Source organism: Nelumbo lutea, chromosome 4, assembly GCF_056320005.1.
Source record: "Nelumbo lutea isolate HS-2025 chromosome 4, American lotus-T2T, whole genome shotgun sequence".
Lineage (NCBI taxonomy): Eukaryota > Viridiplantae > Streptophyta > Magnoliopsida > Proteales > Nelumbonaceae > Nelumbo > Nelumbo lutea.
The window spans coordinates 94,838,285-94,863,895 of record NC_142687.1 but is presented as its reverse complement, the minus strand read 5'-3'; the positions used below and the strand labels follow the sequence as shown (position 1 = coordinate 94,863,895).

Below are 25,611 nucleotides of genomic sequence, written 5' to 3'. Positions count from 1 at the left end.
GTTGTTTTGCTGCTGCCCGAAACCCTAGCCAACTAGAGATTTTCGAGGTTACTAGGAAAGGCGAAGCTTGGGTGTGGCGCTCTGTGCTTGGACTTCAAGTAAGTTTGCATAGTTAAAATTTCAGTTCTTTGATTTAGGTTTTATTAATGGAGACATACGCCAGTAGATTCCGTTTTGACTGGTGTTACCATGATTAAGCTATATGGGACGAACTATCTTGCCTGGGCACAGTCTATAAAAATATGTTTGTAGTAGAGGAAAACTTGGGTATCTCATAGGCAATAAGGTGAAACCCGAAGAGACAGATCTTGAATTTGAGAGATGGATGCAAGAGAACTATACCGTTATAGGATGGTTAATTAACTCTATGCAACCTCATATAAGCCAACACTATCTCTGGATGTCTTCTGCCAAGGAGATATGGGACAAAATTGAAAAGTGATGTGAAGAACCTGATACAGGGGGAGAAGAGTGTAGCAATCTACTACTCTATACTAAAATCCCTATGGCAGGAAATTGATATTATGGAAACTGTGATATGGGAGAGTAAAAAGGATGCTGAAATGTACAGAAAGCTAGTGGAGAGAAATAGGGTGTTCAAATTTCTCACTAGACTCAACTCGGAGTTTGATATTATCAGACAGAATATTTTGGCCAGAGATGATGTTACTCTATCATAGGCATATGCCATGATAAGTAGTGAGGAATACTTTGCACATGCGGGAATGAAATCTAAGGGGCCTACTGAAAAGGGGGAGCAAGTGTGTGAATATTGCAAGAAACCACGGCATACCAAGGACACCAGCTGGAAACTTCACCCTGGACTATTCGCTGAGAGGTTTAAGAACAATCCTAAGAAGGGAAGTCAAGCAGGAAAACTCAAGACTGCTAATGCTGCTATAGTACCTGAAGGGTGAAGTAAGGAGAGTGAGAAAACATCAACCATTGAGCAGTTGGTTACAATGAAGTTAAACTTTGAGAAGTACGGGAGGCTCCTAAATTATCTGGAAGCTACAGTTTCTTCAACCCACCCTTCTAACAGTACATACTCTTCATCGGCTTTTGCTCACTCAGGTACATATGCCTCAGCAAATCATGCTTCAGTTTCAGGTAATCATAAACTCCCTTGGATTGTAGATTCCGGTGCATCAGACCATATGACCAGCCTATCTAACCTATTTTGTTCATATCATCTCCTCTCTGGGAAAGAGAAAATATCCCTTGCCGATGGGTCACTTGCCCCCATTTCTGGTAAAAGAGATATAAAGATCTCTGACACACTGTTCTTATCTTCTGTTCTCCATGTTCCTAAGCTTAACACAAACCTTTTATCTGTTAGTAGCTTAACAAAGTCCATGAACTGCAGCATAACCTTATTTCCCACTCATTGTGTTTTTCAGGACCTGCAATCTCAGAGGATGATTGGGAGTGGCCATGAGGCAAACAGAATATACCTGCTGGACACACTAGATCAAGCCTTGGGACCACCTCATGGAGTTGCTTTAGAGTTAGTTGTGTTAGAGTCTTTTAACAAAACTTTGTTATGTCATTTTCGATTTGGTCATTTGTCTTTTTTTGCTTTAAGTCATCTATTCCCAGATATGTTTAAAGGAGTGTCTTTATCTAGTCTTCATTGTGAGTCATGTGAGCAATTATTATTGATGACTATTCTGATGTGTGGGGGCCATATCACATGCCAACCATGGGGGGCTATAGGTATTTTATCCTTTTTATTGATGATTATTCCTATTATACGGATTTATCTCATGAAATCCCAGGATGAAGTACCAATTATTGTGAAATTTTTTCATGAACTCATCCTCACCCAGTTTAATACTCGTATAAAATATTCTGATCTGACAATGCTAAGGAGTATTTTGAGAAAAACCCTCTCCACCAATCTTGAAACTTTTGGGGTTATTCATCAAAGTTATTGTTCATACACTCCACAACAAAATGGGGTGGCGGAAAGAAAGAATAGACATGTGGTTGAGGTTGCCAGATCCCTTTTATTTGCTTCCCATGTTCTTATAAGGTTTTGGGGAGATGCTGTTCATACTACTACCTACCTAATCAATCATATGCCCTCCAAGGTTCTTGGCTTTAAAACCCCATTTAGTATTCTCTTCCTAGATGAGGATCTCTTTCCTCTCCCTCTCTGTGTCTTTGGGAGTACTTGTTATGTGCTTATTCATGGTCACCAAAGGCATAAATTTGAACATAAGGCTCATAAGTGTGTGTTTCTGGGATATGCCTCTACACAAAAGGGTTATTGTTGTTTTGATCTAGTTCGTGGCACCTGCTTTATATCTTGGGATGTCACCTTTGCAAATATGACTCATTTCTTTAGTATTCCTCCTGAGGGGGAGACATCTGATGAACCCTTTGCTATGTCTCCAGCTGCTCCTCTTCTCATCCCTTGTGATTCTGATCATGGGGTGTCCACCTCTTCCACTGGACCCACCCCTGATCCTCCTCTTGCTTCTGCTCCTACTCTCCAATGGTATTACCAAAGGTGGAGATTCAGACATATGCAGGTTGTTTCCACTCCTTCAGAAAAGCATCTTGCCACTCCCATAGTCTCTGAGGAAACAGGTCAGCCCTCTATCGACCCAGCTTCGATCGTCCCTAACCTTGACCTTCCTATTGCTCTTCACAAGGGCAAGCGGAAGTGTACAACCCATTGCATCTCCAAACATTTATCTTACATCCTTCTTTCTCCTTCCTACTACTTCTTTCTTGCTTCTGTTTCTTCACATGTAATACCTAGGTTTGTACTGGAAGCATTATCTCAACCTGAATGGAGGGATGCTATGATGACTGAACTTGAAGCATTATATAAGAACCATACCTGGGATATTGTGGACTTGTCGGAAGGGAAGGAACCAGTGGGGTGTAAATGGGTGTTTACTATTAAATATCACTCTGATGGCTCGGTTGAGAGGTATAAGGCTAGGTTGGTTGCCAAGGGCTACACCCAAATGTATGGCATTGACTATCTTGAGACCTTTTCTCTTGTAGCTAAGATGACTTCAATTCGGGTCTTGCTTTCTCTAGCAGCTACCTTTGATTGGCCCCTACACCCGTTTGATGTTAAAAATGGTTTCTTGAATGGAGATCTGCATGAAGAAGTCTATATGTCTCTACCTCTAGGGGTGTATGGGAAAGAAATGAAAGGCAAGTGTGTAAACTACACAAATCCATTTATAGTCTCAAACAATCTCCTCGGGCTTGGTTTGAGAGATTTCGGGCTGCTCTTGTCTCCTTTGGCTACATTCAAACACAATCTGATCATACGTTGTTCTTGAAGATAAATAACACTCTGGTGACCTTCTTGATTGTTTATGTTGATGATATTGTGGTCAAGGGTAATGGCATTGAAGAGGCCAGTAAACTAAAAGGATTTCTCAACTCTAAATTTGAAATCAAAGACTTGGGAGATCTTCGGTATTTCTTGGGTATTGAAGTTGCTCGGTCTAAGGATGGTATCTTCATATCTCAATGCAAATATGTCTTTGATCTTCTTGCTGAAACGGGTAAACTTGGAGCTAAGCCTATTTCCACTCCCATTGATCCTAATCATAAGCTTTCTGCCACAGATGGTGAACCTTTGTCTGATAATGGAGTGTTTCAGAAACTGCTTGGGAGGTTGTTATACCTTTGCATGACTCGGCCAGATATTTCCTATGCAATAAGTGTTATTAGTCAGTTTATGCATTCTTCTAGAGATACTCATCTAGCTGCTGCATAAAGGGTCTATACTACTTGAAAGGTACTCCAGGGAAAGGTATTCTATTTGTTAAGCATGGTCACATGAAGTTGGAAGCCTTTACTGATGCAGATTGGGCAGGATGTATTGATGACAGAAGGTCCACCTCTGGTTATTGTGCTCTGGTTGCTGGGAATATTGTTTCTTGGAGAAGTAAGAAACAATTAGTAGTTGCTAGATCCTCAGTTGAAACAGAGTATAGGGCAATGGCTCATGGTGTGTCAGAACTACTATGGCTACGATCCCTTCTAGAGGAATTGGGGGTGGACTACGAGAAACCAATGATGCTCTATTGTGACAACCAAGCTACTATCAACATTGCACATAATCCTGTTCAACATGACAGAACTAAGCACATTGAGGTTGATAGGCATTTCATAAGGGAAAGAGTCTCTTTAGGAGAAGTTTGTTTGCCATTTATCACATCAGAAGAGCAACTGGCTGATATTTTGACCAAAGGGAGTTCCCAAAGGGAAATTGACACACTATATAAGCAAGTTGGGCATGATTGACATCTATTCTCAAATTGAGGGGGAGTGTAAAGAGACTGGGCCGATGGGTCCTAACAGCTAATTGTGTGATATCCTTTATTTTTATTTTTTATTTTATGTTGATGGGCTTCACTTAATGGGCCTGTTATTTATTCTTGTTTTATTTTTTTTATGTAATTGCCAAGTTGGCTGCCCACTTAAGGGCATACTTGTCATCATTAATTTTTAGAGATTAATAAAATAGGGTTAGAGGAGAAAGGTGAACTATTCGACTTCTTCTTCTCTTCGACATACACAGCTCTTGCACTATTATTCAGATCTGATTTGCACTGTTAATTTATGATTTTAAATCTAATATTAGAAGACTAATTCACATCTAAAGGGTTTAGGGTTTGCTAATAATAATAGAAGTGTGATTCACTCTATTTTTGTAAGGTCTCCGACTGGTTCTAGCTGAAACTTGGGATCAAATCTTGCTTTGATCACCAGGGTTGGAGGGTTTTGGATTTGGAGGATGAATTATCCCTGTTGTGTAGCCTCATATAACAAAAAAAAAAAAAAGGTAAATTATATTATTCGACCAAGAAAAAGGTCATTCCCTTATCTTGAATCTGAGACGACCTACAACATACATGTGTGCATGTCAATAACCACCGAGTAAAACATGGATTCTAGTTGTTTTTTCTTTTATCGAAAAGTTAAAGTTATTAACTTATTATTATTATTAATTTATTTTTTTTGTGCACCTTAAGGTCGGATTTGATGGTGTGCATCAGGAATAAGGAAGCCAAACCAGATCTCTCCTCACATCTGGTGCTTCACACGCACATCCTATCGTGCATTAATAACATCTTCCGCACTTATTAATTATTATTCACGGGAAATGTTTCCATTGCACGGTGGATGTGCATATGAGGCGACCATTTGTGAGGAGCGGATCCCGTCTCTAAGGAAGCACGCCCATTGGCATTTACAAAGTCGTGTATGAACTATGAAGTATGTCCTTGGAATCTAATGTGTGGTTTTCGGCTTTAATTCGTGTCACCTCTCATGTCTCAGTACGTCTTGATCAATCAATGGTTTTCTTTGCCACGCTTCCTTTTTCTTTACACTCACGGCAATGGTGACTTTCCACTTGAATTTTTCATCAAAGTTAGTTTCTGTTGAATGTGAATGAGCCGATCTCCGTTTTTTCTTCCCTTGTATTGTATTGGATGAGATTTTAACCCCCCATATACAGGGGCGAAGTGCAATACGCCAGACCCAGGTTGTCTTTACCACTTTTGCCATTTCTACAGAAAACATTACATTTTTGGTCTGATTGCGTTTATTTTTTGTGTAGATGTGAATTAACGTAAACCTTTGCCATTGGTTTGTATTTATATACGTTTATTTCAGTGTAAACATAGACTGATACCAAACTCCACATCGGGTCCTTATCTTTATGTGTTTGTTTCCAATGTAAAATTTACATAAAAATTTGATGTAAACCATTTAATCATTTGGCTTTTTTCATTAATAATTGATGTACATTTCTATCGATTATCACATAAAAAAACTCAACATCCATTACAATTTTAAATCGACCGACTGACTTTTACATTGATGATTTTTTCACGTTGTTTATAGTTGAAGGACTGATCATTGATTGCTAATTGAAATGTCAAAGTTGGTTTCTTCTTCTTGGGGTGAATTTTAATCGTTTTAGATGAATTGATTCATCTCAATTTGTACTGATTAACACAAAATGTTTTACATAAAACCAGCAATGGTATCAAAAGAACCCTACTCATGCACAGTTAATCGGGTTAACAACAGGTACAGGATGCACACGGGCCCATAAAGCATGTTTCACAGAACATCTTCCTTATGTATAGGGAACATCTTCTATACTTGTCATGGGAACACCCATAACATGCATATGGTGTGCCTTATTGGAAGAATCTGAAACTTGTATCATAAAATTAAGGGTAAACATGGGTTGATTCAGTTGTTCCAAGATAAAACCTAAAATCTACCTTGTAAGGGTTGATTCCAATCTTTTGGAATTGAAACCTACCTTATCAAGATTGGTTCAAGGGTTGGTTTTAGGGTCTACTCAGGAGGCAACATGTTAGGACAAACTGGTGATAAACATGATCAGAACGATAATCAGAGCCTACATGTTAAGGACAAACTAGGGAGAGTAAACAACATAATGATAACAACAAAGAATCTTGAATGCGGCCCCTTTCCTATCTCCTTTTATTCAACTCCTTCAGCCAACTCACAACGAAAGTTTATTGGATTACACCCTAGCTAGAACAACTGTACAGTAAGGGTGAGAAACAAATGCAAAATCATCACCAACTCCGCTAAAAGAATGGAATTTGTTCTTCAAGGGCTTGGTTTTCAATAATAATAATAATAATAATAATAATAATAATAATAATAATCTAGTTCAAAATCTACCATTATAATTTAATTTGTTGTAAATATTACTTTTTAAATTACTTATTATACATAAATATTAAATTGAAACAAATAAGGTAAAATCACTATGACTTAGGCCTTGTTTATTTACAACTTTACAAGTTAATGGAGTAAGTGCACTTAGTCAGGTAAATGTTTACTGAGTAAATTCACTTATCCATGTCCTTCGGATTTTCAAGATTCCTAGGTAAGTAACAGAATAACATTTTTACCTACAAAAATTTAGTATTAAAATAGGCAAAATAATCCCATTATGTTTTATAAAAGTTTCTCCTAACTAGGGAAGTTACTTATCCACTTGGAAGATGGGTAAGCTTTACCCAAAAGTAAAAGTGATTTTACCATGAAGCCCACAAAAAAGAACATGAGAAAGTTGGTCAATAGAAAAAAGTTGAAAATCTATTCATATATCCGTTATGATTTCGAAATATAAAAAAAAAATATAGAAATATAATTATAATATATAATTATATATAATTTAATTTCTATATATAATTATATAATTTATATAATTTCGAACTACTCTTTCAGATACTACTCTTTCGGATATAAAATGGGATTGATCCAATAACTGTATCTACATCAATCCACACCCATTCGAATTTCATTTAATTCAATTTTATTCAACTAGGAACGTATCATAAAAAAAAATAGGGTAACTTCTTTTTTCCTGGTCCAGTCAATAAGGTCATGAAAAATTTTGATCCATTGACCAACTTTTCCATGCACATTTACTAATAAACCAGCAGGGCCTTAATAGTTAAGTGAAATCATTATCTTTGTAATTATGAGTGCTTAGATTCAAACCTTCACATCCTTAAAGTATTTTAGGATTTTTTCAATGCAAGTTTAGTTCCAAGGCCAGCTCCACCAAGATCAACTAAGGCAGATTCTCTATGTCAATATTGTATAGGCTTCCCAGTATGCCCTTACAGGGGGTGTTTTAGCCTTAAACCGACCCCTTTGAACCAGGTTTAAAAAAGTGAAATGAGCTTCGATACATGCCATGCGCCCCTACCGGCATATTAGCCGTATCAATTTTTTGAACCTTGCCGTGAATAGGATGAATACAAGTTTGGTTCAAGGAGGCTTCTAATTGATAGCAAGCGAACTCCAAAGGAGATTTCCCTTCCAGCAATTCCAACGCCCTGGCTATGCAATTAGCTCCATCATCAATTCACATTGACCATGGTTACAAAAATTTTATCTACCACAATTGGGGACCCGATCTATAAATATACTTCGTTTCCATCAGAGAGCCTTCTTTCCAAGTCAAGATGATCTTAATATGATCCTAACTTTCGTTTGTCGGTTGGAGCTTTGCAATGGGGCCGTATGAGGTTTTGAGACAACTTTCCGAAATAGATATGGAGCTCAGAATCAAGACTGCAACTTTCCTTCCTCAACTTCTTAGTGGCCCGTGGGAACAAGATAATCACCAGGACACCAACTGCTGTAACCTTGTTTAACTAACAATAATTAAATGAGACCAAAAAAAAAGAGCCCATTTTCCTTTCTTTCCTTCCTCGGTACTTTGGATCTGTACAAGCAAGCAGTAGGAAGAATTAACTTTATGTGACACAAATACAAGCATTATGGCTCACATCTACTTATCTGATCTCCTCTTTAGTTTTCATACTTATCTGATCACATGTACTTATACTAATGTGTTTCATCTTCTTCACCAGCTAAATGTTTGAGGTGCATATATGGCTCACATCTATAGAAAGTACCAAAACCACTTCACAAGATGTAGACTAAACCCAATTGTTGTCTCACCCTGTGCAGTTTTCTCATTTAATGTAGCTCGTATTATCATAGAATATACATCTGCATCAATGCTACAAGTAAAAAACTGCTTAACAAAACATCCAAAACCCTGCCTCGATTAAATAGTTGCTGAACAGAAACTTCGACCATCTTCATGCTTTTGCTTAGCGTTTCGTTTCCTCACTTTGCAGGTACTTCAACACTCCATATGCGACTGTTCCACCAACAAACAAGAAGACTGTTGGGGTGAATGATGGATACAGATACTTCACAAAGAACTTATCCCATTCCTCTGGCAGGAAGCCTGTCCAAGTAGCGAGGGCAAAAAGGATTATCATCTGACAACAAGCTAAATGGTACATTTCATGTTAAAAAGAACGTATATAGGTCACTAGATCAGGTTACTTATCAGGTGTAACTTCAAACTGAACAAATAGTGTAAAGCCTACTAAGAACTGCATTTACTTAAGGCTTTGCTATCATAATCTATCATCCCCAGCTACTTATCATCATTTGTAGGATTAATCAAAATCAAATGTGGCTCACAGCCATAATGGTTTTGAATAGATGTACATTATTGTTTGTTAGTTTGATCAATAGATGATAGGTAGCAATTTAGCAATATGGGCTATCATTTAAGTACAGCTAGAATCATTATAGTTGTGTAATTCGAATGATCCTGAATTTAAACTAATGATCCCTAATTTGAGGCATAACCTTGTCCTGCATAGTCTTAACTCCAGACCAAAGAGGGATGTTACAACAAACAGCTAGCTATTGAGGATTCATGCATTTTCTAGAGCTCTCTAGTTAAACTTAACTTGGTTCTAGAAAGAATATTCTAGAGAGTTGAAACTATAATGCATTGGTAGTTGTATCATTATTAATTGCACAGTCTAGGAGTATGTGATGAGTCAAGTATGTACATTGCTTAACTATTAAGAAATGATCCCCAAGTAATATACACTAGTAAATCAAATAAGATCTAGTAATGACAGTTAAATGGAACAAGCACTGTCAGTAGTCCAGAACAACCTTCAGTCATTACATACACTTAATATGGGAAAGCTTAAACAAATCCATATTCAGAGCATTACAATTTGAATAATGTAGGCTACTAATAATACTCAAAGCGAATACTTGAGATCAAATGCTCCTGCCCAAATCCTACCACCTTAGGATTTTACAAAGCAACTTTACCCCATTAATGGTTCTGACTAGTTCCAGCATTTCGTCGATTGAAATGTCCCTGTCCTTCTCCATATATTACTTTCCTAGCAAAATTTATACTTGTCATGAAATATTTCATTGCTGCTTTATTTTCTTCTTGTCATATTGGTTTGGTTTATGAGCATTAGTCATCCTCATATCCCAGATATAAAAGCACTGGCAGCAGGCAACCAGGTAAGCATGATTCACTGTAACAACTTAGTATGTAGATCAGAGACAAGACACAGTTCAATAAAGTCACGTAACATGCAAGATGGACACTATGAGAAAAGCAAAACTTCTAACACAATAGAAACTTCCACTGTGTCATGTCAAGTTCAATCAACAGTAAACTGCATGTGATTGATCTGTTCTCCAAATTTCCATTTGTAGATCTTCATAAGCAGGAATTTATGAAGTGCCACCTAGATTACATGGTTCTTGCATGCCATCTTTATAAGGCTTTGTATAATCTCAAAAACACTTGATGAATGATAAGAGGAACTTAATTCCAAACTATTGTGTGACTCTTTTACATTCAACTCCACATGTTTACATGCAGAAGCCATTTTGTCAGTAACGAGATAAATGAGATGTCTTAATAATAAATAAATAAATAAAGAGGAAATGCAACTCCATTCTCTTTGAGTAGAAGGAGCCAAGGAACCACAGTTCAATAGCTTATCCAGTTATAGCTCTAGCTAGACTATTTTCCAGTGTACTAGCTGATCTTGGTACAGATTTTTTCATCAAGCAGCTCAGCCTGGATGCCAAAGATTTAGCTTTTCTATGAGCAATGTTTTAAAACATGGAGGTATGATGCAGGGCATTCTACTACCTAGAGAAGTGAAAGCCCCCTGAACACAAGGAGGCGTAAGTCTCCTTAAGAGGAAGGGGGTGAGTAGGAAGGAGGGGGAGGAGGAAGAAGTGGAAGGAGGATCTCATTTTTCTTTCCCCTTCTTTTTCCTTCCCTTTTCTTTCTTTTCTCTTTTTTTTTTCTTTCTCTTTCTTTTTCTTTTCCTTTCCTTTCTTTTCTTTTCTTTCTTTCTTCTTTTTCTGTATTTTTCTTATTTCTTACCCTTCCATTTTCATATCTAGATGATGCCCTAATGTCTGATGACCCTGGATTACCCAAAAGCTTGTCTTAGCCACTCCTCTTTGGGGAAGGGCAGCTGGCTTCCAATGTTGCTTTCTTGGTGCCCTCAGATGGAAAAAGACTTGACACTGATTCACAACCCCTTAACATGGAATTGACAGAAAATCTTTTTTAAATTCTTCCATCTCCATGTGCTTCTCATATGGTAGCTAGATCAACAATGGTGTATGGCTTCAGTTCCTGTCTTGGAAGAACCTTCAATTCTGTTTGAAATACTTCAAATCATTATTTCCCTTGTAAATATCCAGAGAATCTTCACTCTCGCAGTAGATGGGTACAAGAAATGTAACTCAAAAGAGATCCACAATGTTAGAGAGTGCATTCCATGTTGACCCAAATAAAGGAAGGATATGCTTCTATCAAGCCATTTTAGAGCTTCCATATGGATGACGTATACCAATGACAGTGAAATGGGTTATTTTGTTCTACATTACCATAAATGTCTATGCAATTTCTGAAGATGGGAAGTTTTATTGGTTGTTTGGCATTACCCCTAAATGACAGAGTAGCTGTTAAATTGCAGAGAGGTTATTTGCATGACAGATGCTAATATTTATCTTGCATGTGCAAAAGACACACTGACCCTAGTTGACAGTGATATAGAGCTATATCTAAAAGAGAAGACACCTTTTTTGGGCACATCTGGTTGGGTAATTGAGTAAGCAGGTATCCATCTCTCTGTTAATCCTTAAATGCCTAATTCTGCCCTCCGAGGCTCCGACCTACATTTCCCTCTTTCTTCCATTATAATCACCATTCCAACAACTTCTCTATTAGAAATGATATTGGTCCTTAATAAGAAAAGGAAAAGAAAAGAAAAAGATCCTGGTCCTTCAGAACAAAATAACGACCCATAGCTTCCTAAATTTCATGTGACGATTATCTCAAAATTAATTGCAGTGGTACAGCTCCTACAGCTACATGACAATCGACAGATAGCATGCGGGGACTCGGAATTAAACGAATCAGATAAGTAATTATACCTGATGCAGCAAGAACGATACCCTCAATGAGAATTAGAGAGCCGAGACCCAACCAAGTGAGAAGGAAAGCGCTTTCGTTCTTTCTCTGCTCTTGGGACTGTGCTTCTCCCTGCTGGGAAAGAAAAGCGGGATTCTCTAGTGGGGATCGACGAATTATTGACGACGTCCTTTCTCTACCTTTCTTGTTCTTCTTCTTCTTCCTGGCAGTACTGGAAGTATCGTTTGCTCCCTCCTTCTCCTTCGTCTTATCCAAAGTAGACGAACCGAACCCAAGTCCGGTTGTGTTTGCTTTCTTGGAAGCAGCTAAGATGGAGGCCTGCTCAGGAGTTGATTCAGTTAAACTCTTGTTCTGTGATACCTCTGCCCTTACAGTTAGCCTGACTCTGGCGGGAAAGCAAGGAGATGGGTACAGAAGAGAAGGTGAGGGTTTCTTCGCAAAACATGGAGATTGGATCGGTAATGCCATTTTCTTCTTCTTTTCGGTTTGATCGGTTGCAGATTCTGTTTGGCTAATATATAACTGTTTTCCGAGAATGACGAAAACAACCCTGCCAAATGATTTCTACAAAAAAAGTGTTTGGCTAATATTGCTCTTTGGCTAACAATGTTTGGTGAAACAGGGATAGTATAAGTATTTTCAAAATTACATGGCGAGCCAAGACAGGTCGATAGGAAATAATCACTTATTTTCAAAATGCAAATAAGCATTTATTGGTGTGGTCTTGGCATAAAATAAGTGACTATTGGAATAAACACATTTTTTTAAGCATTCTCAAATTTAGCCTTAATCCGTCCAAAGGGTGTGTAGACATTTTGCTTACAGCAAATCTCATCACATCTAGGGCACGTAGAATTCTACAAGCATCGAAAATTCGGAATCCAACCACATATGCGAAACATCTCTCATGAATTTAACATACATATATGGTAGATATTTTCAATGTATGATTGGATGCTACGTGAATAGAGTTTATGCTCATTGGAGATTTGGGCTTTAAATTAAAACGGGATTTTCTAAAGGTAAAAATTTTGCACACCCAAGAAGCATTGGAATTCAGCTGCATACTGGGGACATTTTCTCATGAATTTAACATGTATGTACGAGAGATATTGCTAATGTGCAACTGGATATTATATGTGAGCAAAATTTTTGCTTGTTGGAGATATAGGCTCCTTGGAATTTTGTTATGGAAACGAACCCAGTTGGCCCAAGTTGGATTCTAGAAGTGAGTATAGCCCTACACCTTGCCACCTAGTCTATGTTTAGGGGTACAACTTGGGCAGGCCCAACCCGCCCTACCTAAACCTGATCCAACCCAACTTGAGCTATTATATGGGTTAGGCTTATGTTTTTTTTTTTTTTCTCGTTTTGGGCTAGGCCTAGTCTAAAAAAAAATTATCTTGATCTAAATTTGGGTTAGGCTTGGGTTGAAGGCTCAAGTAGCCCGAGCCTATCTTAGTTCAACCTAAGCCCGATCAAACTCGACCCTGCCTGACCAACCTACCTAAGCCCGGCTTGGTCCAAACAGAGATGAAGCCCTTTCTAGTTGGGACTAGGTGGTAAAGTTGGACTTGACCTTAGTTGGATCGAACCTGAGCCCGAAATTTGCATCTTGGAATTGGGCTTGGGTTTGTTAACTTTTAAGGTCATATTCGTATGTGTTCTGATGATAATAATCACACCTTGTCATATTCGTATGTCAAATCAATTTTTTATAGTAGTTGAGTGCTCAAAGCGGATCAAGTAGTCTTTGCAGGCAATGTATGTTCAAGTGGATCAAGAAAGCTTTTAATCAAATGGACTACAAACGAACATACTCAAAACAATGCTTAGATCACTAAAAGAGCCAAATCTTGAAAAAAGAGCAAATAAAATGCACGGTAGAGTCATTTGCAGTGTTAGAATAGGTCTTATTTAGGGTTTGTTTGGCATACAGTTGAAATCAAAATTGGAGTCCAAATCAGAATGTTCTATTTTCATAATTTATTTGGTTCAGACAGGAATTGGAATCAGTTGGAATGTGATTTAATTCCGAGGGGAGGAAATAACCATTCCCTTAAATGAGGGGTGCCATTCCACCAAAACTAAGAATGGGATTCTATTTCCACCCAACCAAGCAGTTGGAACCAGAATGGTCAATTCCAATTATGGATTTGACTACGAAGTCGGAAATACATGATACACTTTCGACCAATCAAGCAGGATCATAAACGTGGTAATCAATTAGGTGAGTTTTCATCAAAATTCATGGAGATTTATGATTGGTCAAAGCATCAGGTACCATGTCTTCTCAGTGTCATAGATTTCCCCCTAAATATAATACTTAATGAGAGATGGTTGAACAAAAAATGTAGTAATTCAAATTATATTTTATGTCCTCAAAATTGGAGAGATATCAAATTCAAAAATAAGGATATTCTAATAAAGAATAATACCTTAAATATAAGACTTAATAAAAATGTTAATGAGAATTAATACGTTAAATATAAAATTTAATAAAAAGTATCAAATAAAACTAACGTGAATGTCCAAAGGCATCAAATGAAATCCAATACTAGATAGAGCAATAAGGGCCTGAGGTTCACTTTTATTTTCTCTTTAGTATCTTATATATCCATTCTATTTTTAAAAGATTATCTGTTTCATGCTTCCCTAATCCACCACAATGTCATATATTAGCAACTTTCATAAGATATGGCCCTGGGGAACAAGTCTATCTCGAGAATCCACTTGCTAATATGATTAACAATCTGAAGAGAAAACTGATGGTAATCCTCCCTGAGCTTATTCAAGACATTCCAACAAGCTGTAAAGAAGGCATACAAGATCATCTTGCCTCAATTCCCTGAAGGACTTGATTTAAGAAGACCTGCCTTGCATGGATTGGAAAGCAAATCAGGCTTTATGTTCAATGAAGTTAGCCATGAAAGTTATCTTTCTTCTTTCATTTTCTTATAAAGAAAAGTAATTACATTAGGAAGAATATGGCTATAACATCTTAGACCCGGAAACCGCTTACCTTTTTTCGAAGACAATGACTGTGAACATGTTGTCACTGCTTGCCTGTTTTCTCAGTTTGGTGGGGCTGACCCATCAATGAAGCTTATAGACAATCATGTTTTCTTTTTTGTCTGTTTTGTTTTCTTTGGTTAATTTCTATGATAAAACTCCGTATTTAAAACACTTTACAATTATGTGAATTCAAATGAATTGATTGATTGGCTTGATTATCAGTTTGGTACCATACCTTTACATGACTTTTACTTAAAAAATATAGGCATGGCTTATTACATCAACTGTAATTAACCCGAACCCAGCCCAACTATATATACAATTATATACAATTATGTATGATTTTAGAGTGGGTTTGTTCATTAGCTTAAAATACATCAACTGTATTTTATATGTTATCTTATCATCTTAAAGATATTACAAAGATGTGCACAAAATAAGTGGCTTAAACCCTTTTTGTTTCGAAATAGATCATTGTTTCGAACTGAATAGATGGCCCATTCTGACAAAAAAATTAAAAACGGTTAAACCTTTGAACAGTTCAAACAATTCAACTGCCCAGATCAGCGATTTACTGACCAAATCAACGGTTTTTGGTGGAATAATGGTTCTAGGGTAAAACAGAACCAGTCACCTGACCGATTCCCGATTTTTCCAGTCTGACTGTCCGGTCTGGTCCAGTTTTGAAAACCATGGGTGGAGTTGTGTTTAATTAAAGTTGATGTAAATGATGAGATGAGTGGGGTTTCGTTTTAACAATAATCACAGTTGTGCATCAAAAAGACATTTCAGTACCGGTATGTTTTATTTGGCCAAGTGAAGGTGGCTCAGTTGGTAGGTTCTCTAACTTGTTGGAGTAGAGACATGGGATCAAATCCTGCTGCCACTAGGGGTTGGGGAGGGTTAAGGGAAAGGGGATGGGCTACCCCCTGTTGTGTAGCCCATGAAGCGAAAAAAAAAAGGTATATTTTATTTGAGATCATATCAGCGTCCATATGCACTTCTTAGCCTGAATTGGGAATATCTCCCGTATTTGTCATCGGGAGATGTTTCCAATACACGATTGAGATGTGTTGTAGGGCGTGACCCAGATGGAATTTCTTTTATTTATGGGAAGATATTTTATGAAATAAGTATTGTGAGGATGGTGTAAAGATCAATTTTGTGAGGAAGAAATCTCTTACAAGCATGTTAGACACCTTTGTTTTTGAGTTTAAATCAGCCCCTCACGAGATTTCCCCCCACAATGTCCCATAGCACATCTCCACCGTGTAATGAGAACATCTCCTGATGATGACATCATCATTTATGGGATTATCATCGGGAGATGTTCCCAATACATGGCGGGGATGTGCTGTGTGATGTTGTAGGGGGCTGATTTGGTCTCTTTGTTTTTGTTATCATGGGAGTCATGGGATTAACAAGAACTGCTATGCAGTGTAGTTATCAGGGAAACAGGAGTTCGGAGCAACAAAAAGACATTCCAATACCTCCCAAACATAATCTAACACCACATATCTCATACATGGCCATGGTGAGTCCTAGCCTCGTGGTGAGATGTGCGGTGGTGAGTTATGATGGGAGAGTGTTAGAAGGTCTTTTGTTGGTAGGTGAGATCGGCAAATAGTCGATCTAGAGATTGAACTTTCCCCTCGAAAGCTTTCATCACACCATAGTGGTGCATTGGATATATCACATTTTTACAATGTACTATGAGTAACAGTCTTTAGGGGATTGACTTATAGCCATAGGTGGCTCCTCACTTATTTTGGAAGAGAGGGCTTAGAGTGTAAATGGATTGAATTCGAACTGAATCGGGCAATATCTGAATTTGAATCCGACTAAAAAATTTGATATCTAAATTCGATTTAATATTCGATGGATATTGAAAATTAATATTCAAATTCAAATCCAATTAAATATTCAAATATTCAAATTGATTTGAATTTGACTAATTAAAAATAAATATTTTATTTATATAAAGTATATAAATATATGAATTATTTATATAATTTAATTATTGTATATATATGTATATACATTTTATAAAACATTTAAAAATTTTATATATTATATATAAGAATTAAATAATCAGTCAAATTCGAATATTTATCAAATCTGGTGGATGATGATTTGACCCAACCTATGAAGTGATGACATGTGGACCTAACTCAGCGCGGGAAACAGCTCAGCATCATAGCCTAATCACGACTAAGTAGCGAGCCTACAGAGCAGCTCGCTATGTTGTAGCTCGAGCTCCCCCGAGCTACTGAAAGGGAATACTCCACAATTACTTCAGCTCGTGAAGCTGGGTGATTAGCTCACTCCAACAGAAGATATCCCCGAAGACAATCTCGGAGGATGCTTTGGGACGCCCCTGAAAGCTCGCCATAAGATAGCTCGCTAATGAGAGATACGGTGCCCTCAAGAAGCTTCCATCTGACAAGACCGTACCTAGTAGACTGCTTCGCATCCCCCCAGCAGACGCCGCAGTCCCTGTCAATTCGGCAGACTACACCCACGTCTCTCTCAAAGGATGGAGGTGTGCCTGCCCTCGCGAAACGTGTCACTCGCCTAGTGAAGCAGTACTATGCAATGATCACCTGCGTAGCCCTGCCCAGTAACGGTTGCGACAGGCGTCCAGTGGCGGTTACGCCCACCTCAACAAGGAACCCCCATATTTAAGAGCCCCAAGAAGAAGGGAAAAGGTATCTTGAACAAACTTGAGCATTCTAACTTGATCGTTGGAGTATTCCTACCTGGTAATCCCCCGGGAATTCTTCATCATCTTCTTCTCAGGTGTTGTCCGCTGCCAGCTAGGAGCCAACTCTTCACCGGCTAAGAGTGCCTGAATTGCGCTGCATCAATTGGCGTCGTCTGTGGGAAACACTTCAAAAGGCCTTTCTCCAACCTTGTTTTCAAAAAGAAAAACCTCTAGTATCCATGGCTTCTTCCAGCAACACCAGATGTAGCGCAGAAATGAACATCGTCGGAGAGCAACTCCAAGCTCCCGTGGTGTGCATTAGATAGTTCACTATCCCCTTTTCAGCTGACGGAATTCCCAACCTCAACGTCCCTCTTCCCTTCTCAGTTGGGACGACCTTCACTAAACCTTCTATTGTCCCTCCAACAACTAGTCAGAACCAACTTGACAGCCTGGTGCAGTCCATGCGGGCCATGCAAGCCCAAATGCAACAGTTCCAACAACTCTAACTTTACCAGCAGCAAATGCTGATAGCTATAAATATATAACCCTAGCAAGTGCACTAGTTATCAAGTAGTATAAAATATCGTTCCCAAGGGGATTTAAAAAAATAAGTATTGGAACTACAATCTTCCCTAATTATTTGGACAACTGAAATTCAGAATTGAGCAAGGACTATTGAGAATAAAAATTAGCATCAGAAAATAAAAGCGAATGTGATCACTAATCGAATCTGCAAAGGATGGAATCACTAGGGCTTTTGGTCCACCTAACCAATGCAATGAATATTTATGGGTTTGATTTACTAAGATTAGTTGTCATTCTCATAAGCTGAAGTTTTTCCAATTTTATTTAATATTTTCTCTCGAGATATACTAAACCTATGGCCATCAGGTAGCCCTTCGATCTCTCGAGTAGAACTCTCAAGATGGGAGTACATTAAGTCCAAGAAGACCATGAAATTTAGATGAATCATGTATACATATCTCTATATACCACTCAACTCACACTATGAATTATTCAGTCGATTATGTGAATTCCTCTCTCGATTCATTCACATAACTCAAATCAATTAAGAGGTGGCCAAGCTCTTAATTGCATTAAGCACAATAATTCATAGACTATATGAAAATCACAATCTTGGATAAATCATAAAGATAAAAATATATTCATTAACATAATTAGGCTTTCCTCAGCCCTAACAAGAAACAAATCTATTCATGATAAGAGAATTAAAGCAAACAAAGGGAAAGAAAGAACTCTTGAATTCGTCCATGGTGCTGAGATTTCCTCTTCTTGTCGCCACCTTCTTCTTGAGATTTCTTGAATTCTTGATCTCCTTTCCTCTCTTTCTTGACTTCTTTTCTCCTCTCTTGACTGATATAGCTCAATGCAATTCATGATCCCCTCCAGAGATTGAGTGATACCAAAAGCTCCACCCCCTCCTTTATATAGCTTAAAGGGGAGGGGGTGGTTTCCTACTTCCTCTTGAAGTTGATCTTTACAATAATAGAAAGTCCTATCCTAATTCTAATCTTATGTTTTTATCTAATGAATTCAATCCTCTTATCTCTCTAAGATTACATCAAGAATTTATATCTAGAAGGACTCTTCTCAGTTTCTTGTTCTTGGATTCGTATTAGACCTCCTCTGCGAATTGGGCTTCAGCTACGGATTGGGCCTTCTTGTGAAATTGCCTCGACTTTGGGCCCGGATTTGACTTTGATGCAGGCCGAATCAGTGAAAGCCCAAAATATGAAAGTTGTGGCTTTTTCTCTTATCTTTCTAGTGGGTCTTGAATAAGCCCATTCGGAGTTTGGAGACGCGAGTTAGGCCCAGATCATTGAATGATGTCGAAACTGTGAAAAGTCATCTGATTTGTCTTTCTTTGCTTTTGATGCCTTCTTTCATGCCCTGAACAAAAATATGAGTCCAATTAGGTGCTAATTCAATGTAAAAGACAGAGTAATTGGGGATAAAAATATGATAAATTCTCCTCTCATCAAATCCCCGACACTTAAACTCTTGCCCATCATCGGGCAAGACAAAACTCAAGCAAGAAATAAAGCAAGAAAAAACTAACTTTCCTACCGATTTTTAAACTCAACTCTCCTTCCTCTTTCTCCACAAATATTCTAGGTTAACTATTGCAAACCATTAAATCAACACAACCAAGTTATACTCAACTCATCTATCAGCCAATCCAATTCTTGCTACTACAAACTAGGTAGTAAATCAGGGAAAACCTCTCTCTTTCTCTTTCTCTTTCTTTTCTTTTTCTTTTTTTTTTTTGGAGTGAGTGCATTTTATGCTCTGTCTCACTTTTGGATCACTTGGCTAGTAGGTGCATTTTATGCTCCGTCCTACAATTGAATTTGTTGGATAGTAGTGCATTTTTTGCTCCATCCTACTATTGAATTGCTTGGTTGGTAAATGCATTTTATGCTCCATCCTACCATTGAATTACTTGGTTGGTAGGTGCATTTTATGCTCCATCCTACCAATTGTAGCAATGGTAAAACAACTACCCCATTTACTTAAACCTAAATTTAGGACTAGTTAACTAGAAATGGCTTTAGATAAGTCACGTACCCCTTGATTGTACCTCATTACCAGGTTCACAAAAGTTTTCCTAGAACATTGTTTCAATTGATTTCAAAAGAGTTGAGGTTTTGATTTTTTTTTGTATGAATAAAAAAAAAAGACCTAAATCAAAAAAATTCTAACCTAAATCCTAAATCCTAAATCCCCTCCCCCACACTTAAAACTTACATTGTCCCCAATATGAGGTTAAATGTAAAGAAAGGGTAGCAAAACTAAACTAGAAACATAAAAAAGAAAAAGAAAAAAAAAAGAACAAACTTCCCTATCATGAATCGGATCCTCTAACTCTCGTGGTTTCAGCTTTCGGTGTGCTCCCCTTCCATCCATCATGGGTGGGTTTAAATATGGAATAGGGGCCTGCAAAACAGAGGGTAACAGTCTCTTATTTGAAATCGACAATATAATATAATGATCATTACCTTGTCCTTCTTGACTGTCCTCCAAATAGTTCAAAACCTTCTTAACTTCCTCATCCAAGTTATCTTTTAAAACTCTTTTAGGGTAAAGGAGAGGAAGTTTAATAGCATCTAAACTCAGTTTAGGTGTACTCCCTATGATCTCCTTTTGCAGATCGGCTACATCAGCTTCCTTATCATCCTTCTGGGTCTCACCAATTGTCTTTCCGCTTCCTAAAGCTATGGCATTTACTTGCTCTTTTGCATTCTTCTTCGTATTGTTGGGCAGACGTTCCTCTTTTCTTTCCGACAACATATGCACAATCTGCCCCACTTGAACTTCTAAGTTCTTAATCGATGCTTCATGGCTTTGGAACCTTGCTTCAGTGGCATTAATGAACTTATAGATCATTTCCTCCTGATTGTTATTTTTTTCTTATGGAGGCGGTTGTGGTTGGAAACCCATGGGTGCCTTTTGCTGATTGTTACTCCATGAAATGTTTGGGTGATTCCTCCACCCTGGGTTGTATGTATTGGAGTATGGGTTGAAGTTTGACCTGCCAGCATGAGAGATAAAATTAGTATTCTCATGGAAAATAAAAGGACTATTTAATTGACAATCATAATTAGTATGTCCTATTTGACCACATAAATCGCATGAGATGCTAGATGGTGTATTCATGGCTGCAATACTAAAATTATCCAGTCTCTTATTTAGGTTGGCAATTTGTGCAGATAAGGATGCAAAGGAATCAATGTGGTGTACTCCCCTCTAATTGGTTCGATCATTGCTCCACTGGTAGCTATTTGACACCATCTCCTCTATTAGGTCATAGGCTTCCTTTGGTGTTCTTCTCATAGTGCCACTTGCGGCTGCATCAATAATAGATTGATTAGGCGGGGGGGGGTAATGCCATTATAAAAGGTATGATTTTGATACCAAACTGGTATTCCATGGTGAGGAAACTTTCTAAGCATCTCTTTAAATAAAGAAGGGATCTTTCTATTTCAGGATCGAATCTTGCTAGTCCTTCTCTTATAGTGTGTGTCATGCACTAATAAGTCTGAACCAGCAAGAATTCAAACAAATAAACAAAAATAAAAATAATAACAGAAATAAAAACAAAATAAAAACAAAAATAAAAGGTCCAAATTAATCAAGGTTAACAAATTCTAATATTATTTTAGAATTAAATCCCCGCAACGGTGCCAAAAACTTGATAGCTATAAATATATAACCCTAGCAAGTGCACTAGTTATCAAGTAGTATAAAATATCGTTCCCACGGGGATTTAACAAAATAAGTATTAGAACCAAAATCTTCCCTAATTATCTGGACAACCGAAATTCAGAATTGAGTAAGGACTATTGAGAATAAAAATTAGCATCAGAAAATAAAAGCGATGGTGATCACTAATCGAATCCGCAAAGGATGGAACCGCTAGGGCTTTTGGTCCACCTAACCAATGCAATGAATATTTATGGGTTCGATTTACCAAGATTAATTGTCATTCTCATAAGCTGAAGTCTTTCCAATTTTATTTAATATTCTCTCTCGAGATATACTAAATCTACGGCCATCAGGTAGCCATTCGACCTCTTGAGTAGAACTCTCAAGATGGGAGTGCATTAAGTCCAAGTAGACCATGAAATTCAGATGAATCATGTATATATATCTCTATATACCATTCAATTGACACTATGAATTATTCAGTCGATTATGTGAATTCCTCTCTCGATTCATTCACATAACTCAAATCAATTAAGAGGTGGCCAAGCTCTTAATTGCACTAAGCACAATAATTCATAGACTATATGAAAATCACAATCTTGGATAAATCATAAAGATAAAAATATATTCATTAACATAACTAGGCTTTCCTCAGCCCTAGCAAGAAACATATCAGTTCATGATGGAAGAACTAAAGCAAACAAAGGGAAAGAAATAACTCTTGAATTCGTCCATGGTGTTGAGATCTCATCTTCTTGTCACCACCTTCTTCTTGAGATTTCTTGAATTCTTGATTTCCTTTCCTCTCTTTCTTGACTTCTTTTCTCCTCTCTTGACTGATAGCTCAATGCAATTCGTGATCCCCTCCAGAGATTGAGTGATACCAAAAGCTGGTCCGCCCCCTCCTTTATATAGCTTAAAGGGGAGGGGGTGGTCTCCTACTTCCTTTGAAGTTGATCTTTACAAGAATAGAAAGTCTTATCCTAATTCTAATCTTATATTTTTATCTAATGAATTCAATCCTCTTATCTCTCAAAGATTACATCAAGAATTTAGATCTAGAAGGACTCTTCTCAGTTTCTTGTTCTTGGAATCGTATTAGACCTTTTCTGTGAATTGGGCTTCAGCTACGGATTGGGCCTTCTTGTGAAATTGCCTTGACTTCGGGACCGGATTTGACTTCGTTGTAGGCCGAATCAGCGAAAGCCCAAAATATGAAAGTTGTGGCTTTTTCTCTTATCTTTCCAGTTGGTCTTGAATCATCCATTCGGAGTTTGGAAACGTGAGTTAGGCCCAGATCACTGAATGATGTCGAAATGGTAAAAAATCATCTGATTTGTTTTTCTTTGCTCTTGATGCCTTCTTTCATGCCCTGAACAGAAATATGAGTCCAATTAGGTGCTAATTCAGTATAAAAGACAAAGTAATTGGGGATAAAAATATGATAAATTCTCCTCTCATCAAATGTTGCACCAAGTCTCCCAATACCACTACCAGTAGTAGTTTCCCCAACTGCCTCAAACTCAACAGCCCCAGCTCCCTCCTCGGCACCTAGCCTCGAGACAAGCTAGGCCTCACCACCAGGATGAACGCCCTTCTCGCCAAGAAGAGGCTTCTCAGAACCCCCTAAGAGCCAAGCCTCCTCCCGTGGCAGAAAGGAAAGACCAATCGCTCCGGTCTCGCCGCGAGTAGTTAGGTCGGGAGGACCCTAGCTTGTCAGGTTCACATTCCCCCAGCAGTCGTAGTTCGAAGCCCCACTTCTGGAGAACCAGTTCGAGATCTTGGCTAAGGACTCTAGGTAGAACCCCTCTGCCCGCAGCCCTCACCAACAACCCGAGCCGCTTCCTGTGCAAACGATCCCCAATAGCACGGAGGTGAGCATCAGCAATGCGGAACCAGCCAAGAGACAAAGACACCGCCGCCGAGCTCGCCGAACTACCACCTACAGCCTGCCCGAGCTCAAAGGCAGGGAAGAGGTAAGCTCGGGTGAAGTCAAAGTTTCCCTCCTTTCTGTTCCCTCCCCCCTGTCTCCCGAGCTCCTGGTTGTTCTAATGCCCAAAGACTTTAAGCTCCCCCCTCTCGAAAAGTATGACGGGTCGTTCGACCCGAATGATCACGTAGATGTCTTCCAATCGCAGATGCACCTAGCGAGGGCCAGTGAGTCTTGCATGGGCGTGGCCTTCTCCACCACCTTCAGAGGAGTGGCCCGCACGTGGTACTGGAACCTCGCACCTGGTTCAATAAGGAGCTGCGCACAGTTTGCACAAACCTTCACGTCCCACTTCATCACCAGCAAGCAGTGTCCGCGAACTGAGGAAAGCCTCCTCGGTATAGTTCAGAGAGAGGGAGAGTCCATCCAAAGCTACATCAAGCGGTTCAATGATGCATTCATGCAGATACCGCGTCGAGACCCCGCGGTGCGACTTGTCGCGGCTAAGAAGGGCGTGACCCATAAGGAGTTCAAGTGGCACATGGTTGTCAACTAGCCAGAAACCATTACGACCTTCCTCAAGCTCGCACACAAGTTCATTGCCACGGAAGAGGAAATCAACCAGAAGGGTGAAGGTGCGCCCGAAAAGAGAAAGAGAGAAGGGGAACCCCCCAGCCAAGGGGACAACCGAAAGAAGAAGGATTTAGCTCAGGGGGCAAAGCCAAGTTAGCCATTCCGAGCTCCCGTGGTAGATCAAACTGATTACACCCCACTAAATGCCAAACGGGCCGAGATCCTGATGGCGATCAAGGATGCCCTCTACGTGAAGTGGCCACCCCGCCTGAGAGGGAACCCCAACGAAAAAAAAAAAATTTTGTATTATCATGGTCATAGCACCGAAAATTGTAAAAACCTCCGCGATGAGATAGAGGTACTCATCCGTCGTGGGTATCTAAGAAATTTTGTACATAGTGGTAGTAGTAGTAATAATAATTAATAATAATAATAATAATAATAATAATAATAATAATAATAATAAAGTAGGCCGATCAGCAACCCCCCGAGGAACAATCCATGTGATAGCAGGAGGATCGATTGTCGCAGGCTGCACTTCGGCTACAGCTCGGACCTCAGCTTGCGAGGCCGCCAGGGAAGGTCAGAACCCGCCAAAGTGGTCGAAGACAGAGGACCCAATTCTCTTCACGGAGGATGATGCATGCGGGGTCCATTACCCCCATGATGATGCGCTTGTAGTAAAGATAAAGATCAATGATTTCGAAGTCAGGCGCATTCTGGTCGATTCAGGCAGTTTGTCAGACATCCTTTTCAAAGCAGCATTCGATAAACTCCAATTGTAGGAAGGCAACCTGAAGCCCATGAACACTCCTCTGGTAGGCTTCAGTGGAGAAGAAGTCAGGCCCCTGGGAAGAGTAATAGTACCTGTGGAGGTCGGCACATGGCCTAGCATAGTGAGACTCGACCATGACTTCTTAGTGGTTGCAACTCCCTCCCCTTACAACGCCATAATAGGTCGTCTGATCGCCCATGCCCTACGGGCCGTGGTCTCCACCTATTACCTAGCAATGAAGTTCCCTATAGACTTTGCAATGGAGGTGGAGCGAGGTGACCAGCCTGAGTCTCATAGATGTTATGTTGCCGCTCTCAAAGGGAAGACCAAGGTGGCCGACTTCGGCAGAGGACCCAGCTCGAACACTTTATGTCAGTGCTTCAATCCAGAAGCCCCTACAATCACAGCTAGTAAGTTTTCTACTCCAAAACTTGGATGTTTTTGCATGGTCCACAGTAGAAATGCCCGGCATAGATCCTAGCATTATAACTCACAGGCTTAACACTAACCCTATAGTTAGGCCCGTTAGACAGAAG

At 39.0% G+C, this 25,611-nt stretch overlaps 2 protein-coding genes across 5 annotated transcripts in view; one reads left to right on the top strand and one right to left on the bottom strand.

The window, feature by feature from the left end:
- Nucleotides 1–5,540, top strand: part of LOC148861949 (amine oxidase [copper-containing] gamma 2-like) — a 28,612-nt gene extending 23,072 nt beyond the window's left edge. For 2 of the 4 annotated variants that reach the window (XM_088984712.1, XM_088984715.1), the window contains one exon: nucleotides 5,013–5,540. In XM_088984712.1, coding sequence (XP_088840838.1) covers nucleotides 5,013–5,127 — 115 coding nt within the window. In that variant the 3' untranslated portion in view covers nucleotides 5,128–5,540. Of the gene's footprint in view, nucleotides 1–1,400; nucleotides 1,800–5,012 lie in introns of those variants that run through there. The other 2 variants (XM_088984714.1, XM_088984716.1) reach the window with 1 other exon arrangement.
- A 2,849-nt stretch (nucleotides 5,541–8,389) lies between these two features.
- LPA2 (low psii accumulation2) lies at nucleotides 8,390–12,409 on the bottom strand. The gene is made up of 2 exons (XM_088984710.1): nucleotides 11,851–12,409; nucleotides 8,390–8,806 (listed from the first exon to the last, which is right to left on the bottom strand). Exons 1-2 carry the CDS (start codon nucleotides 12,314–12,316, stop codon nucleotides 8,667–8,669), a joined length of 606 nt encoding a protein of 201 aa, XP_088840836.1. The 5' UTR covers nucleotides 12,317–12,409; the 3' UTR covers nucleotides 8,390–8,666.
- Between the last annotated feature and the right edge of the window lie 13,202 nt (nucleotides 12,410–25,611).